General features: G+C 50.9%; 1 protein-coding gene and 1 long non-coding RNA gene across 5 annotated transcripts in view; one reads left to right on the top strand and one right to left on the bottom strand.

The window, feature by feature from the left end:
• The window catches only part of Elp6 (elongator acetyltransferase complex subunit 6), a 12,375-nt gene extending 3,097 nt beyond the window's left edge, over window positions 1-9,278 (bottom strand). For 2 of the 4 annotated variants that reach the window (XM_005383398.2, XM_005383396.2), the window contains exons 1-5: window positions 8,011-8,370; window positions 7,101-7,179; window positions 4,823-4,893; window positions 1,802-1,920; window positions 227-428 (exon numbers count right to left, since the gene is read on the bottom strand). In XM_005383398.2, the coding sequence (XP_005383455.1) occupies window positions 227-428; window positions 1,802-1,920; window positions 4,823-4,893; window positions 7,101-7,179; window positions 8,011-8,067 (528 nt within the window). In that variant the 5' untranslated portion in view covers window positions 8,068-8,370. Of the gene's footprint in view, window positions 1-226; window positions 429-1,801; window positions 1,921-4,822; window positions 4,894-7,100; window positions 7,180-8,010; window positions 8,371-9,099 lie in introns of those variants that run through there. The other 2 variants (XM_005383397.2, XM_005383399.2) reach the window with 2 other exon arrangements.
• LOC106148348 lies at window positions 9,104-14,376 on the top strand. The gene is made up of 3 exons (XR_001233698.1): window positions 9,104-9,190; window positions 12,679-13,580; window positions 14,066-14,376. It is a non-coding gene; the product is annotated as an uncharacterized LOC106148348 (long non-coding RNA).
• Window positions 14,377-15,123: the final 747 nt, after the last annotated feature.

The raw sequence follows: 15,123 nt of genomic DNA, 5'->3' as shown, positions 1-15,123 counted from the left end.
TTTTTTTTTTTTTTGTTTTTTTGTTTTTGTTTTTGTTTCAGTCACTCCTTTAACTTTGAGGGTTTATTTTTAGCAGCAGGAGCAGGGGAGAGTGGAGTAGGAGGGCCAGAAGATTTCTGTGCCTCCCAGAGAAAGGCCAAAGCCCAAGTAAATAAACAAGACCACTGGGACTGAGCCAGCCAGGCCAGACCTGCTGGCTTCTCAGAAGTCACAGTTCCCCTGGTACCTTCAGCTCCGTGCACACCGTGGCCCTGCAGTAGTGGATGAAGTCCAGCACTGCCACAGCCCTCACGCCCAGGCTCAGCAGCACGCTGAGGTCGTCCACCAGCAGCACCGGGTGCCTCCATGTCGCCTCCCCGCCATCCTCAGGCTTCAGGGCCTCCTGCACAAATGCATACAGCGGCTGCAGGTTCCGAGCGCTGGCCTCCCTGGGGACACAGCACGAAAGTCACCAGAGCTCAGTCTCTCTGCTAATGTTTACCTGTGACCAAGTGGCACCAAAGAGCTGTACCACAGTCCTCCCAGTGTGGAAAGAAAAGGCATGCACATGCATGTGGACAGGCTTACTCTGCGTCCAGTGCTCCCTGAGGGTGACGAGGTACAAGTACTGTGCTAAACGCTGGGAGAACACAGGAACAAACAGTCTTGGGGCCCTTAGGAGACACCGTACAGCCAGGCGTGGTGGCACACACACCTATAATCCCAGCACTCCGGAGGCTGAGGCAGGAGGATCACTGTGCGTTCAAGCCCAGTCTGGGGTACACAGTGAGTTCAAGGCCAGCCTGAATTACGTAATGAAACCTTGTCTCAAAAAAGAACCATATAAGCCAGGTACAGTGGTGCAGCCCTGTGGTCCCAGCTACTCAGAAGGCTGAGACAGGAGGATGGCAAGCTCAAGGCCAGCCTGGGAAACACAGCAAGACCCCAAAAGGAAAGAGAAAAGAGAAAAGACTCCATACAACCTCTCAATCCAAGAGTTACAGCACCTGGCAGATCAACCAAGAAAGCCTTTTGGGGAGGCCACGTGCGGCTAAAAGAGTTAAGTGGCAATCCAGTGCTGTGCGTGGATGTGACTCTGGACACATGCTGGCCGCCCTGTCTAGTAGCCCCTAGTGAACACCCCCAGTATTCACTTCCCAACTACAGGTGGAGGACAGAGCACAGGGCCCAGGCTGATGGCGCTACTGCCTTGAGTGCCTGGGCTGAGCCCCCGCCCCGGGTCCTCCTCACCAACGAGGACAACTCCTCACACTCGGCCCTGTGTTCAGAGGAAGGAGGGAGAGTCAGAGAGGTCACCACAGCACCGGGGAACACAACCTTCCACCCACTGCACGAGGGGGGCTCCCGCATGGACTCCCCGTGGTAGACGAGCAACAGCAGCAAAGCATGGGGCTACGCTCAGAATGCAATGTGAGCTGGAGAGCCAACCCAGACCTTTGAGAAAAGGGCCAGATAATACGGATTCCAGAGTGAGTCACACAGCCTTTGTCTCAGCTACTCATTCTGCTGCCATAAGGCGGAACAGCCAGGGACAACATGCACACAAGTGAGGGTGGCACAAAACACGCAGCTGGCCCGTGGCTTAGCTGCTTAGATGCGTGTGCTAGGGCTCTGAGCCAGGGCTGGAAAACAGCAAAGCGTATTACGCCCGCCCTGCCAGCAAATGGGCTTCCCACAGCTCTGGGGACCACTGCGCACCCCTGCCCCGACAGGGAGCCCTGCAGCCGGTTCTGCCTTCCCACACGACAAGGAGTCGCACAGCACCCGTGCCTACACCCACCACCAGGTGCGTGTGTCTGACCTGAGAAACTGCAAGGGGTGTGGCCCCGCTGGCGTCTGGAAGAAGATGTCCAACGAGGTCTTGAGAGCCTCCAGGAACACGAGCTGCCCACGTTCCCACGCCGTGGTCAGGCTGACGCCCTAAACGTGACAGAGGACAGGAAGTTGTTATGCCTCGTGGGGGACCTGCCAGAGGGGCTGATAGCGGCTCATGGAGGTACAAGCCACACCCCACACCCTCAAAGGAGCCTGTCCACTTTCCATACGCCCAGGGTGCTCCCAGCCCACAATCCCCATTCTGTTTCCTTGTCACATTTCCACATCACAGTTCCAAAACAACATTTTCTTTTGTTTATGTCTACATTTCCATGATTATCCAATACTGGGTATGATTGGAGAAGTAATTATCCCGTGTTTTAGGTATTTTTATTTATGTATTTTTTGTCTTTTTGAGACAGGGTCTCACTATGCAGTTCAGGCTGGTGTTGAAATCACTATATAACCCAAGCAGGCCTCAAACTCACAACGATCCTCCTGCCTCAGCATCCCAAGTGCTGAGATAACAGGCATGTGCCACCATGCCTGGTTTTAAAATAAAATTTTATTTATTACTAATTTTAAGTGTACTTAATTTTATAAATACATGCGTTTTAAAATGAAATTTTACATCACTACTGTAAATTAAAAACCAGTAGCTGAGGGCTGCAGTGTAGCTCAGTGGTACAGTGTTCGCCTAGAATGCTGGAGGCCCTTGGCTGAATTTCCAACACCAAAAAAAAAAAAAAAAAAAAAAAGAAAAGAATAGTGTGGGGTTTGAAGGGCCACTCCTGTAATTCCAGCATTTGATAGGCTGAGGCAGGAAGGCAGGAAGATCGTTGTGAGTTCAAAGCCAGTCTGGGCTACAAGGTGAGCTCAAGGCCAGCTTGAACTGCATAGCAAGACCCTGTCTCAAAAAGACTAAAAAAGACTAAAAAAGAAAGAAAGAAAGAAAGAAAGGAAGGAAGGAAGGAAGGAAGGAAGGAAGGAAGGAAGGAAGGAAAAGAGAGAAAGAGAAAAAAGGAAAGAAGAGAAGAGAAGAGAAGAGAAGAGAAGAGAAGAGAAGAGAAGAGAAGAGAAGAGAAGAGAAGGCAGACTTTGGGCCTGACTTCGGATTTCCAGAATAAGGGCAGGGGGCAGGGTCTGCATTTCAGCACTCAGAAACCTGACATCTGCACGCAGCCCACAGCTCTCCCTGTGCAGAAGTAGATCACAAGGAACTCCAGGCTCCCCATGCATCCAGACCAGGTCTCAACTGCCCATTTGCCAACACCAACCCCGGGGCCCTCTACTACCCAACATTATCTGGCCCAACGGCTGCCCTGGCAGAGACAAGGACTCCCGACCGGCCCCTCTGCTCTCGCTCGCGCCTGGCCTACTTACGTAGTGCAGCACCGCACTAGCGGCAGCGACACCCATGCGTGTGCCTCACACGCCCGCTGCTGCATGCTTCCTAGTGTGCCGATAGCCCGAGGGTGAAAGAAAAAGCGGCCAATGTGCACGTGAGCGTACACAGCTTTGTCACCAAGAAACACACAGGCCAGCGCCATGCGCAGGCGTCAGAGATGTGACATGTACCTCATGATCCTAAACTCGGCCCTGACCTCCACTGGAACAGCCTCCTTCTCTGCGAAGTGCAGGAACATGTACCTTTCTCTCCCCGCCTACCTGTCTGTCCCCAACACAGAAGAGGCAGAACACCAGGGCTGGGAAGATGCCAGTAACAGGACAACTGGCATTTTAAACATCACTGCTGGGGTTGGGAGTATAACCCAGTGGTCACATATTTGCCTGGAATGCACCAGGTCCTGTGTCGGATCTATCGCACCGGGGAAAAATCACTACTGATGGGTACCCCGGTTGTCTCCCTAAGGCTGGCACGTCCATCCCCAAACCCCCAAAGCCTATGTCCCTTGAACTCCCATTCTCAGGCAGTTAAGTATATCTGGTCACTGGTCACAGGTCACGTACCTGGATAGGTGAGCAGGTTCTCTGGTCTCTGCTATCTTAGCCTTGTCTGCCCACGTCTGATAAGGTGAGGGGTGTTATGGTTTGTGTCCAGATGTCCCCCCACAGCCTGACAGTTATGGGGGGCACACTTTTCAGAGGTGGCTGAATCTAGTTTGTGACTGAATCACGGTCTAATACTGGGATTGAGGGTGTGAGTGCTACACCCACCCGAGGGCAGGCAGCCTGCGCATGATATAAGGGATAGAAAGAGGCTCGTCCCCCTTTTGCTCTTGTTGATTTTGCTGTCTTCTGCTGCCTTCTGCCAAGCGCCACTCTGCCTTGGAGCCAGCCAATTATGGACTGAAATCTCTACAAATTGTAAGCTAAACAAAGCTCTCCTCCCTTAACTTTTGGTGTCGGGTATTTCATCTCAGTAATGAGAAAAGTAACTAATAGGCCAGCAAGGTGAGGCAAGAGACAGGCAACAACAAATAGTGCCTCTTCCAAGCCCTAGAGCAATGATGGTGAACCTTTTCGAGCCCAAGTGCCTAAACTGCAAACCAATTATTTATCACAAAGTGCCAACACTGCAATTAACCCTGAATACTGAGGTTTTAGTTTAGAAAAAATAATTCATATATGAACATCTCGTCTTAGAAGAAAAACCAGTTCATGCATGTGCATTGGTTCACCACCATTGCCCTAGACCTAGGGAGAGACAGTGGGAAACCCCCCAACCTAGCAAGAGACTAAGCCGTGACCTCCAAGCCAGCAGACCACGAAGAAAGCCCACACTGACAAGGAGGCGACTGTAAGTGGTCCAGAATCAGTAGAGAGGTTTGATTCATTGATATCCCCAAACAATAGACCTGGTTCTACACACTCAATTAATAAACCATGCTGAGATGCTACCTTAGACCTGTAGATGAGGGCCCTGGAATTTCCTTAGAGTTTCCTTCATGAAGTCCTCCACCACCCAAACAAGAAAGGCCACCCTCACAAGCGCACGGCACACACTGTCACTTGGGGCCTCCGCGTGGAGGTCTGAAATACTTACCAGCTTCTGTCCCACGATGTTGTAGTGACTGAAGGACTGGACGAGTGCCACAAAGCAGACTTTACACTTAGCTAGAAAACAACATATGGTGACCGTCAACGTATCCTCTGCTCATAACCAGCCGGCAGGAGCACTTCACAACTCCAGGAACAAGGCGCTGAGGCAGACCTGACACCTAGAGGCCCTGCAGGCTGACTGACAAATCAAATCTGCTTCCAAGACACACTTTTCCTCAAATTTAAATTACGCCCCCAGCTGTGCTGGTGCAGGTCTGAGATCCCAGCACTCTGGAGGCTGAGGAAGGAAGTACACAATTTCAAACCCAGCCTGAGCAACTTAGCAATTTAGACTCCATCTTAAAATAAAAAATAAAAAAAGGCTGAGGATTTAGCTCAGTGCAAAGTCCCTGGGTTCAAGTCCCAATACTAAAAAGCAACCAAACTTTTGCCTTAGTTTGTTGATTCTGAGATGTACTTTTGCTGGATATATGACTAGATACTTAATTCTGTTCTATTATAAAGTGTGTTTTGTTTCAATTATTGTTTCTGTTTACTGCTAGTATACAAAAATACTCTTCATTTTTAAAATAGTTTTATAGGAACCAGGCATAATGCTCTAGCACTCTGAAGGCTGAGGCAGGAGGACTGCCACAAGTTTGATGCTGGCCTGAAGTACATAGTGAGTTCAGGGCCACCCTGAACTACACAGCAAGGCACTGTCTCAAAAAAAAAAAAGAAAGTTTTATATCTCACAGAAAATAAAGCACAAAGAAACTTCTTACCCAACCAAATCTTATTCATTCTAATAATTTATCTATAGATTCTCTTGCTTTTTCTATGCTGACAATGACTATGTGAATGTTACTTTCAAAGCTGTAAGATTAAACTGTGTGGTGGCTCGTGCCTGTAATCCCAGCACTCAGGAGGCTGAGGCAGGAGGATCACAATTTTCATGCTGTTACCACTTTCATACTATGTGACCTTAAGCAAATGCCTAATTTGTCTGGGCTTTACTTATAAAATATGCACTGCTACACCTTGAGGGTCCCGTGCCCCACTGCTGTCATCTCCTGGTACTCACTTCAACTCTCCATTCCTTTTAGCCCTAGCACAACCCGGTCTCAAAACTAAAAAACAAAAATAAACAACAAATAAAAGCTGTAAGTTATTACAACCATGAGCACTGTGGGTCTACTTCATATCCTGGCACAGTACATACTCAAGGAGAATCCATTGATAAGGGAATCCCTTTTTTTTTGTCTTTTTGAGACAGGGTCTCGCTATGCAGTTCAGGCTGGCCTTGAGCTCACTTTGTAGTCCAGGCTGGCCTCGAACTCACAGCGATCCTCCTGCCTCAGCCTCCCGAGTGCTGGGATTGGGACTAGGGATTTAGCTCAGCGGCACAGCGCCTGCCTGGCAAGCGCGAGGTCGTGAGTTTGATTCTCGGTACTGGAAAAAAATCAAACACAAAACAAAAAAATGAGTGCTGGGATTACAGGCATGCGCCACCACGCCCAGCCCCCTTTTGCTTTTGACTCCCTTTTCTTAACCTATTTCTAGATGTAAACTGCAGTGGCCATATTCTTTAGGAAGCATCCACTGTCAAGGCAGGGGCTGGGGATATAGCTCAGTGGCACAGTGTGCTACCTGGCAAGCGCAAAATTCTGAGTTCAATGCTTGGTATTCCTCAATAAATAAATAAATAAAATGAACTATAAAATTTAGGGCTGGGGATATAGCTCAGCCCTATAAAACTTAGGGCTGAGCCCTATAAAACTATAAAATTTAGGGCTGGGGATATAGCTCAGCTGGGGATATAGCTCAGGCACTATAAGTGCCTGCCTGACAAGCGAAAGGTCCTGAGTTCGATTCCCGGTGCCAAAAAAAGCAAAAACAAACAAACAAACAAAAAAAACAAAACACTGTCAGGGCGAAGTGTCAAGGGGGTTAAGTGTCCAGGGACTTCAAGATGCACAAGGACTAAGGAGCCACTAAGTGGGTGGTCACAGGAGGACCTTGGTGAGGTAATCAGCGCCTGCACATCAGGTGCAGAGGGGAAGGCGGGAAGCGGACACCGCGAGCACAGGCCGCCCTGCAGGGTTGGAAAGGAGATGCAGAGAGTGCTCTGTTACTTAGTATAACGGTTTCTTGGCTATTCAAATCCAAACTCTACTTAGTAAATGTCCACCCACTGCTGCCTGAAACAGGCTGTGGATTTTTTGGTTTTGTTTTTGTTTTGTGTTGGGTTTCTTTTTCCACAGCATCAGTGAGTCCCATACCTTTGAGGAAGAAAGAGAGAAAGTGGTGCACGAGGAAGCTGCCATCTGTCTTGGCATCACAGAGTAGGGTCAGCTTCCCCTAAAGGTGAAGAAAAACACAAACAGGTGAATGTGACTCCCTAAAAGGAGGTGGACCCAGTGTAAAAATCCAGTCAACTGCGTCTGCTCCTAAATTTCCGCACCTAGAGTATACTTTTTCTAATGGTGTATATGCTGAATCTACCCCAAAATGAAGAAAACAAAGCAAAACGATTTCTAAAAAAGCTGTGATGCAAGTTATCAGTGTCCTTACTCATGATGTACAAGCTTATTTCAGCCTCCACTTTCTCAAGGCAAAACAGAAAACTGCTTCTCTCCCCGCTTCTCACCTTAGTAACTCAGGAGCCAGCCTCTGGGGGGACTAGATTCTCAACCAAAGATGCTTTTACCATCTGGCTCCAACGAAAAATCACAAACTGCCAGGACTGAAAGGGACTTTCTGAAAGGTTTTCTGACCTCACTTCCTCCTTGATTCTCACGCCAATTCTGTCCTGTATCCTGGTGGGAAGCTTCTGGGCACGGGAAGAACGGAGCTTGTACATTGTAACAGAGCTCTCCAGTAACAGTTTATCACACCCCTCACCTCCATGCTGTGTGACTTTAGTGCCTAACTTCTCCGGGCTTCCCTTGTTTCTTTCTCACTTATAAAATAGGAAAGAGTAAACTGCGTGTGACTGCGCACTCCTGTAACCCCAGCACTCTGGGAGGCCGAGGCTGGAGGATCTCGAGTTGGAGCTCAGTCTGGGCAATTTACTGACTTAGCAAGACCAGACTCAAAAAATTTAAAAAGGGATGGGCATATAGCTCATTGTAAAGGTCCTAGGTTCAATCTGCAATACCGAAAATAAAAGATCAGTTCACACTGGCACACCTTAAGCCTGCTGCGCCCCAGCGCTGTCATCTGCTGGTACCCACTCCTGTCCGCCATTCCCTGTGGTTCCGGTAACGGGCAAGGTAACCAGAGTCATCTGGACGCTTGGATAGACAAGCACTTCTGGGCAATTAAAATACTCAAGGATCTCCTGAAAGCTACAATTTGCGTAGCACCAGGAAAGGCAGTTTACACCGCTTGAAGGAGCCCAGCTTTTCATTACGAAAGTGATGGAGCAAGCCAGAGATGTTCCTGAGGCAACTTCTGCGTTACTTAAAATGTGACTAGCCAGGCACGGTGGTGCACGCCTGTAATCCCAGCACTCGGAAGGCCGAGGCAAGAGGATTGTAATGAGTTCGAGGCCAGCCTGTGCTACACAGTCAGTTCAAAGCCAGCCTGAACTGTAGCGAGGCTAGGTCTCAAAAAAAAAAAAAAGTAACCAATGTCAGGAGCCGAGGAGGGTGGAGAGAAGTGGCTAGGCTGCGTGTGGTGCATGGGGGATGCGCGCAGCTCTGAATAGATCTATGGGACACCGAAGTGGTCGCGCGAGGGCGGCGACTGATCCCTACTCGCTGCTACTGGACCTGTTCTGCAGCCTCCTCCGGGCGCGGGGAGCAGGACCGCAGTGGCCAACATACGGCTCCCCGGCGCACGTCTATGACTGAAAGGCAAGCCAACTGTTCGACGAGCTTCCTTAGGCCTTTTAAGGGCACTCACGGCCTTTAAGAACACGCGAGAGCCCGGCGTGGTGGCGCACGCCTGTAATCCCAGCACTCAGGAGGCTGAAGCAGGAGGATCCTTTCGAGTTCGAGATCAGCCTGGACTACAAAGTGAGCTCAAGGCCAGCCTGAACTGCATAGCGAGACCCTGCCTCAGAAAGACAAAAAATAAAATAAAATAAAAACACGCGAGACGGCCCGGATTCCCTTTCCCTGGCCCAGGCTGAACAGCATCCCCGCACAGCACCTCCCAGCCGCCTGAGGCTCGCGGCCACCGTACTCTCCCGACAGCCCGTGCGCGCTGCTTCCTGGATGTGTCCTCCGCCACGCTCCCGGGACCCGCCCCCTTCCAGGTCCCGCGACAGTTTACCTGTTCCACCTTGTCAGGAGTGATGTTGAGAAGGTTATTGAGTTCTGGGAACATTTCGAACGCCGAGGAAATAAGCGTGGTTGAGGAGAAGGTGGGCTGCTGCGGGTCCAAGGAAGGGTGGAGAGTTATTCGCTACCAGCTTCGCGCCACGTAGTGCGCATGCGCAACTCCACGGCCGCAGCCAATCAGGCGGCTTCTCCCCCGGAAGCCATCAAATTACCCCTCCCTGCAGGGACTCCAGAGGCCGCAGCCAATCAGGCGGCTGTTGCGGCGCACGCGTGAGAGCGTGCCTGAGCCCGTGGTAGGGACAGGGTTGGGTGGTGCGGCCGATTTCGGTAGTTCCCTGGTGGCTCGTATGGTCGATTCTCTTCCTTCTCTTGGCCTCGCTCTTTCCACGTATGGTTGTCGAGCGCCTGCTGTGTGCCCCAGTGTTAGGAGCCTGGGCCATGTCGTTGGACATGGAGGAAAGATTCCCACCCTCACAAAAAGCAAAAACGAACGACATACACACTAAACATGGCTTTGTATCATGAAAAGGTCGATGGGGAAAAGCAAAAGCAGGAGGCGGGAGTAACGATGGGAGGAGATAGGTTGCAGAGTTACAGAAATGTCAGGACAAGCCTCCAAAAAAGAATGATGATTGAAGTGCCTTACCTGTCTCTCCCCTGGGCTTTCCCTGAGCGTTTTATTTAACTCTCAAACTCCCTTTTTTTTTTTTTCTTTTTTTTTAAGACAGTGTCCTTGAACTCACTATATGAGGCCCAGGCTGGCCTCAAACTCCCGGCGATCCTCCTGTCCTAGGCTCCTGAGTGCTGGGATTACAGGTGTGTGCCACCACTCGTAACTATTCTTTTTTCAACGCTACACTTTCTTTGTTTTTATTCTTTCCATAACATAGTTTTAGAAAGCTCAGGCAGTCCCAGATCACCAAAGACAAATCTGTAATTCCACCAAAGTCAAGTTTGTTGATTCATTTCGGTGAAGAAGGTAGCACACGTGGAGCTTAGGGTTGTGTCTGAAGGAAAAGAGAGTTGTAATAGGGTAAAATTGAAATGAAGGGCCGGGCATGGTGGCATACGCCTGTAATCCCAGCACTTGGGGAGGCTGAGGCAGGAGGATTGCTGCGAGTTCGAGACTAGCCTGGGCTACAAAGTGAGTCCACAGCCAGCCTAAACTGCATAGCAAAACGCTGTCTCAAAAAAAAAAAAAAAAAAAAAAAGAATGAAGGGTTGTTTTTATAAAGGCTCAAAATAAAGCACAGCTGCCAAATATGGTGGCCCATGTCTGTAATCACAGCTCTGGGAGGTGGTGGAGGATGATGGAGAGTTAAGGCCACCCTGAGCCTCTAGTGAGACTTTGCATCAAACAAATAACAAAAAAGTACAGTGGTGTGTAGAGGGTCAATATCTGACCTGCAAAGTGGATCCAGCCTGCTGTTTCTATGGCAACTACAAGGTTAAAGTAGGCAGTCGTGGAATGAAGTCTCTCATCTAAAGCTCGTCGTGTGGAATGGAAATCAAGGCTGCTTCTCTGTCAAAGTCACTTAGATCCCCACACAACACTGGGATGCTTCATGCTTACTGACAGATGAGAAAGAAAAAAGCGGCCCTGGCTTCCCTGGGAGCTGGCCTGGTGTTCTCCTGTTGAACACGAACAGTTTCCAAACACATCAACACCAGACTGATTGTAATAGATCAAGACAAAACTAGGCCACTCCATAATTGTGTTGAACACAAAACATTTGCATTGCCCAGGCCACCAACTACCAAACATCCCCTCTCCCAGCTGTACTTCTTTTTTTAGTACTAGGGATTGAACCCAAGGCCTTTGCATTGAGCTACATTCCCAGTCCTTTTAAATTTTGAGACAGTGTCTCACTAAGTTACAGTACTGAGTTGCCCAGACTTTTAGCTGAATTCAAACTTGTGATCTTCTGCCTCTGCCTCTCAAGTTCTGCAATCACAGGTATACATCGTCACTCCTGGCTCTAATAATCATCTCAGCTATGAATGCATCAGTTAATGCCTTGATGAGGTCAGGCCTCTCAGAACACCGCTGAACACTGCTGCACTGGGAATCAGACAATACGTGAGTCTTTGAGGGACACGATGTTGAAGTCACAGTATCAGTCTCGTTTTCTTCCTATTAGCTGCCTTTGGAGCAGACTCGGAAAGACTTCCTCTAGGATACGTATCTGGAGTGTAATTTTTAGGTTATAGGCAGAGATGAATTTACCGTGAAGGCAATAAAGCCAATTTAGCATTCATAATACAGTCCCTTTTTGGGGGGAGCGTATATTGGAGATCAACACCAGGGGTACTTTATCACTGAGCTATATCCACAGGCTTTTTTTTTTTTTCATAGGTTTTGTTTTGTCTTGAGACAGGGGTTTTGCTTTGTAGTGCAGGCTGATCTTAAACACACTTTGTAACCCAGGCTGGCCTCAAACTTACAGCAATTCCCCTGCCTCAGCCTCCTGAGTACTAGGATTACAGGCGTGTGCCACCATATCTGGCTTCATGTCCTTATTTTTAATTGTATCTGGGGTAAAGTATTGCTATGTTGCCCAGGCTGGCCTTGAACTTGTGATCCTTTTGCCTCAGCCTCCTTAAAAGTCGAGATTACAGTCCTCTGCCACCACTCCTAGATTCCAGTTCCATTTTGACCTGCAGGTCTTCATCACGTCCACTTTCTTTCCAGTAGTTGGGCCTCTAGCTCCACTGCCTTCCTCCCTAGCACAAACTCGAGACTGTATCCTCGACTCAGAGCTCTCCGTCACGCTCCACCTAGGACTCTAGCAGGACACTTCCTTCAGCCCTCCTTCTGGATGCTAGTGACCATCACTGTTTGCTTTTGTTTGTTTGTTTGTTTGGGGGTTTTTTGGCACTGGGAATCGAACTCAGGACTTTGTGCTTGCCAGGCAGGCGCTGTGCCCCAGAACTATATCCCTGGCCCAACCATCTCCGTTAAAAACGTCTCGGGGCCCTGCCCAGCCCGACTTTGCTATGTCAGCATCATATGTTCCCTTTGCCTTCCTGTCTCTGGATCGATGAGTTATTTTCTCCTGAGCATCAGCTGTCACCTCTGCCATCTGTGACAAGAGTTTTCATAACCTGGAGTTGAGGCAGAACCCACAGAACACACAGACTCCAGGTAAAAGAAAAACCCTTGGCTGGAGGTTGCATCATCTCTGGATGCCCACCAGAGGGCAGCAGGCCCCGACGAATGCTGCCAGGGTCCCCCAGGCAGAGGCCAGGCAGGCATTTGGGCAGTCCCCCAGGCCGCCAGCTGCCCCTGCTGGCCTCTGCCCGGCCTCTAAGGAAGCCCTGGGAACTCTTTGTCTGGGTGTACCCTCTTCCCTAAGGACGTACCCTCTTTTCCAGACTAAAAGGAAAGGTCCTCACCAGGCCCTGTGGAGCCAGCTGCTGTGAGTACTGGTCCTGTCCTCGTCCATCCACTCTATATCAGGCAGCAGCTGGACTCTAGTGGGGACAAGGAAGGGGCCCAAAATAGCCTACGTTGCCAGTTGGGTAAAGAAATAAGGACATCAGTGTTCAGTGCATTTCAATCTTTTCTTAGGTCTCAGACCTGAAGCGGTCCACGGGGCAGAGTGACGTCTTACGGTGGCACACGGCACACATTCCTCTGACCCCTGGGCACGGGCCATCCAGCTGCAGAACAAGGCCCAGCCACAGCCCAGAGACGTCAGGAAGGAGGTGCTACGCAGAGACCCTCCCGCCCCGGGCGGGGCCTGCTTTCTTAAGAACTTCTGTGAGTTTCAGATGCAGCTGAAGCCCCTCAGGGAACACTGACTACCTGCAAAGGGCAGGAAGACGTTCTGCAGCTCCGCAGTGACCTCGGAGTAAATGTGGCCCAGCATCGCGTCACTCCAGCTCCCGGACCCAGGAGTCACTTCTGTGAGCGTAAAAACCTGAGCAAACTCGCACGGGCAGACGCCTTCCTGCACTGCCCGCCTTCTCGCTGGAAGGTGCGGTCTCGGTACCCGCCTCGCAGTCAGCTCTACCTAGACGCCTGCACGGCCTGTGTGTCCTGACTGAGTCCTCCTTCCAGGGCACGAGGAACCGAGGACGGAGGCGGGGAGGGGCTGGCCCCCCGCCGCGTCAGGACCCGGCTTCCTGGTGACAACTCAAGACCTCGGACGCCACCACACATCGCTGTGCTTCTGCCCTGGGTGTCTGTGAGAGCTTCCCAGATGTCTGCAGGCCTGGCTTCCTCACCTCCTTCAGTCCCCACTCTGCGAGGCCTCCCCAGCTCTCCGTTCCTCCAGGGTCCGCTCGGGCCACCTGTGGTGCCTCACCTGAAACACACCCTCCCCAGGGCGGCCTTTAAGGGACACGTGTGTCTGTCCTCAGTGGGATACTCTGGTGACTGCACTGGCTCGAGTGCACACAAGTTTATTGAGTTCTCGTCACCATTCAAGTTCTCCCTCTGTCCAGTCCTGCTTTGTCTTCCTTTCACAGGTATTTATCCCAAACTCCTCTTGCTGGGCTGGGTAGCACACACCTGTAATCCTGACACTTAAGAGGCTGAGGCAGGAGGATCACAAGTTCAAGCCTCGCCTGGGCAACTTAGTGACTTAGTGAGACCCTGTCTCAAAATAAAAAAATTTAAAAGGGCCAGGGATGTAGCTCAGAGTAAAGGCCCCGTGTTCAATTCCTAGTACAGACAAAAGGTCTACCCCAGTAGTGCTGATGCCTGTACCCCAAAGACCTCAGGGATTCTGAACCTCACATTTGGGGTAAGGAGCTGAGCACACAGGGAGTGGGAGAGGTCAAAGGGGCCAGTGAGATGGTGTCCCCAGCAGGAGAGGAAGCGTCCCGGCCCGTGTGTGCATGGAGGAGGCGGGACTCATGCAGGGGTCTCCAGGTGCCTATATCAATCAGCCTCCCCGGCTATGGCAAAACCCTGGAGGAAATCAGTGTAAAAGGGAAGATTTTTGTTTCAGCCATGGTCAGCGGCTGCATTGCTTCGTGGCCCAGGTGAGGCCGAAACATCAAGGCAGGGAGCAAAGCTGCTCAATCTACAGCCACCAGGAGGCAGAGAGAGAAGCGGCCACGACCCCAGTGTGTCCTTCAAGGACCCCCAAGGGCCTTCCTCCTCCACCTGGGCCCACCCTGACATTTCTGTGGCTTCCCAGTTGTGCCAGCTGCAGACCGAGCTTTCAGCAGGTGAGCATTTGGGGACACTGAAGGCCCAAACTGAGCGAGGTGTGGTGGTGCAGGCCTGGAATCTCAACACTGGGTTCAATTTCCAGGACCTGGGGCCGGGGATATAGCTCAGCAGCTCAGCAGCACAGCGGCACAGCGCCTGCCTGGCAAGTGCATTGTCATGAGTTCGATTCCTGGTACAAAAAAAAAAAGCTGGGCGTAGTGGTGCACGCCTGTAATCCCAGCACTCGGGAGGCTGAAGCAAGAGGATCATTGCAAGTTCGAGACCACCCTGGGCTACAAAGTGAGTTCAAGGCCAGCCTGAACTACATAGGGAGACCCTGTCTCAAAAAAAGAAAAAAATTTTTTCAGGGCCTGAAGGAGAAAAGGCCCAGTTATAACTGAGCCCTTGTGCTCTGGGAGGCTGGCTGACCTCCGAGCTGAGTCCCCAGGGCACCACACCAAGGCGAGGTAGGCCTCTCCCTACCCATAGGATGAATTGCCTGCCCTAACCCCGTGCGGAAGCCCGGCCTAGCCTGCCTGGGCCCTGCCCAGCTTCCGACTAAGGGAGTGCAGGGCTGGACACCAGGCTCAGATAAAGCAGTGTTCAGTCTGGGCTGCCCTTCTGGGCCTTGGACAGAAGAGAAGCCACTGTTTAAAATCTCAATGGCCTCCTCAGTCCTGAAAAAAATGGGTGGCTTTGTGTGGACAGGAAGGCAGGGGTGGAGGAGACCTTGAGAGAGACAGCAGTGAATAGGTTCTGCGGAAGTCGGGCCGAGGGCAGAGGCATCACACAGGCAGGTGGGCCTGCAGCTGCCCTCGGGCTCTGGGGGCCCGTGAGAGCGGGCGTGCGTGT

The sequence above is a fragment of the Chinchilla lanigera genome, unplaced genomic scaffold, assembly GCF_000276665.1.
Source record: "Chinchilla lanigera isolate Chin_1 unplaced genomic scaffold, ChiLan1.0 scaffold00019, whole genome shotgun sequence".
In the NCBI taxonomy this organism is placed as follows: Eukaryota; Metazoa; Chordata; class Mammalia; order Rodentia; family Chinchillidae; genus Chinchilla; species Chinchilla lanigera.
This window is presented reverse-complemented; position numbering and strand designations above follow the sequence as displayed.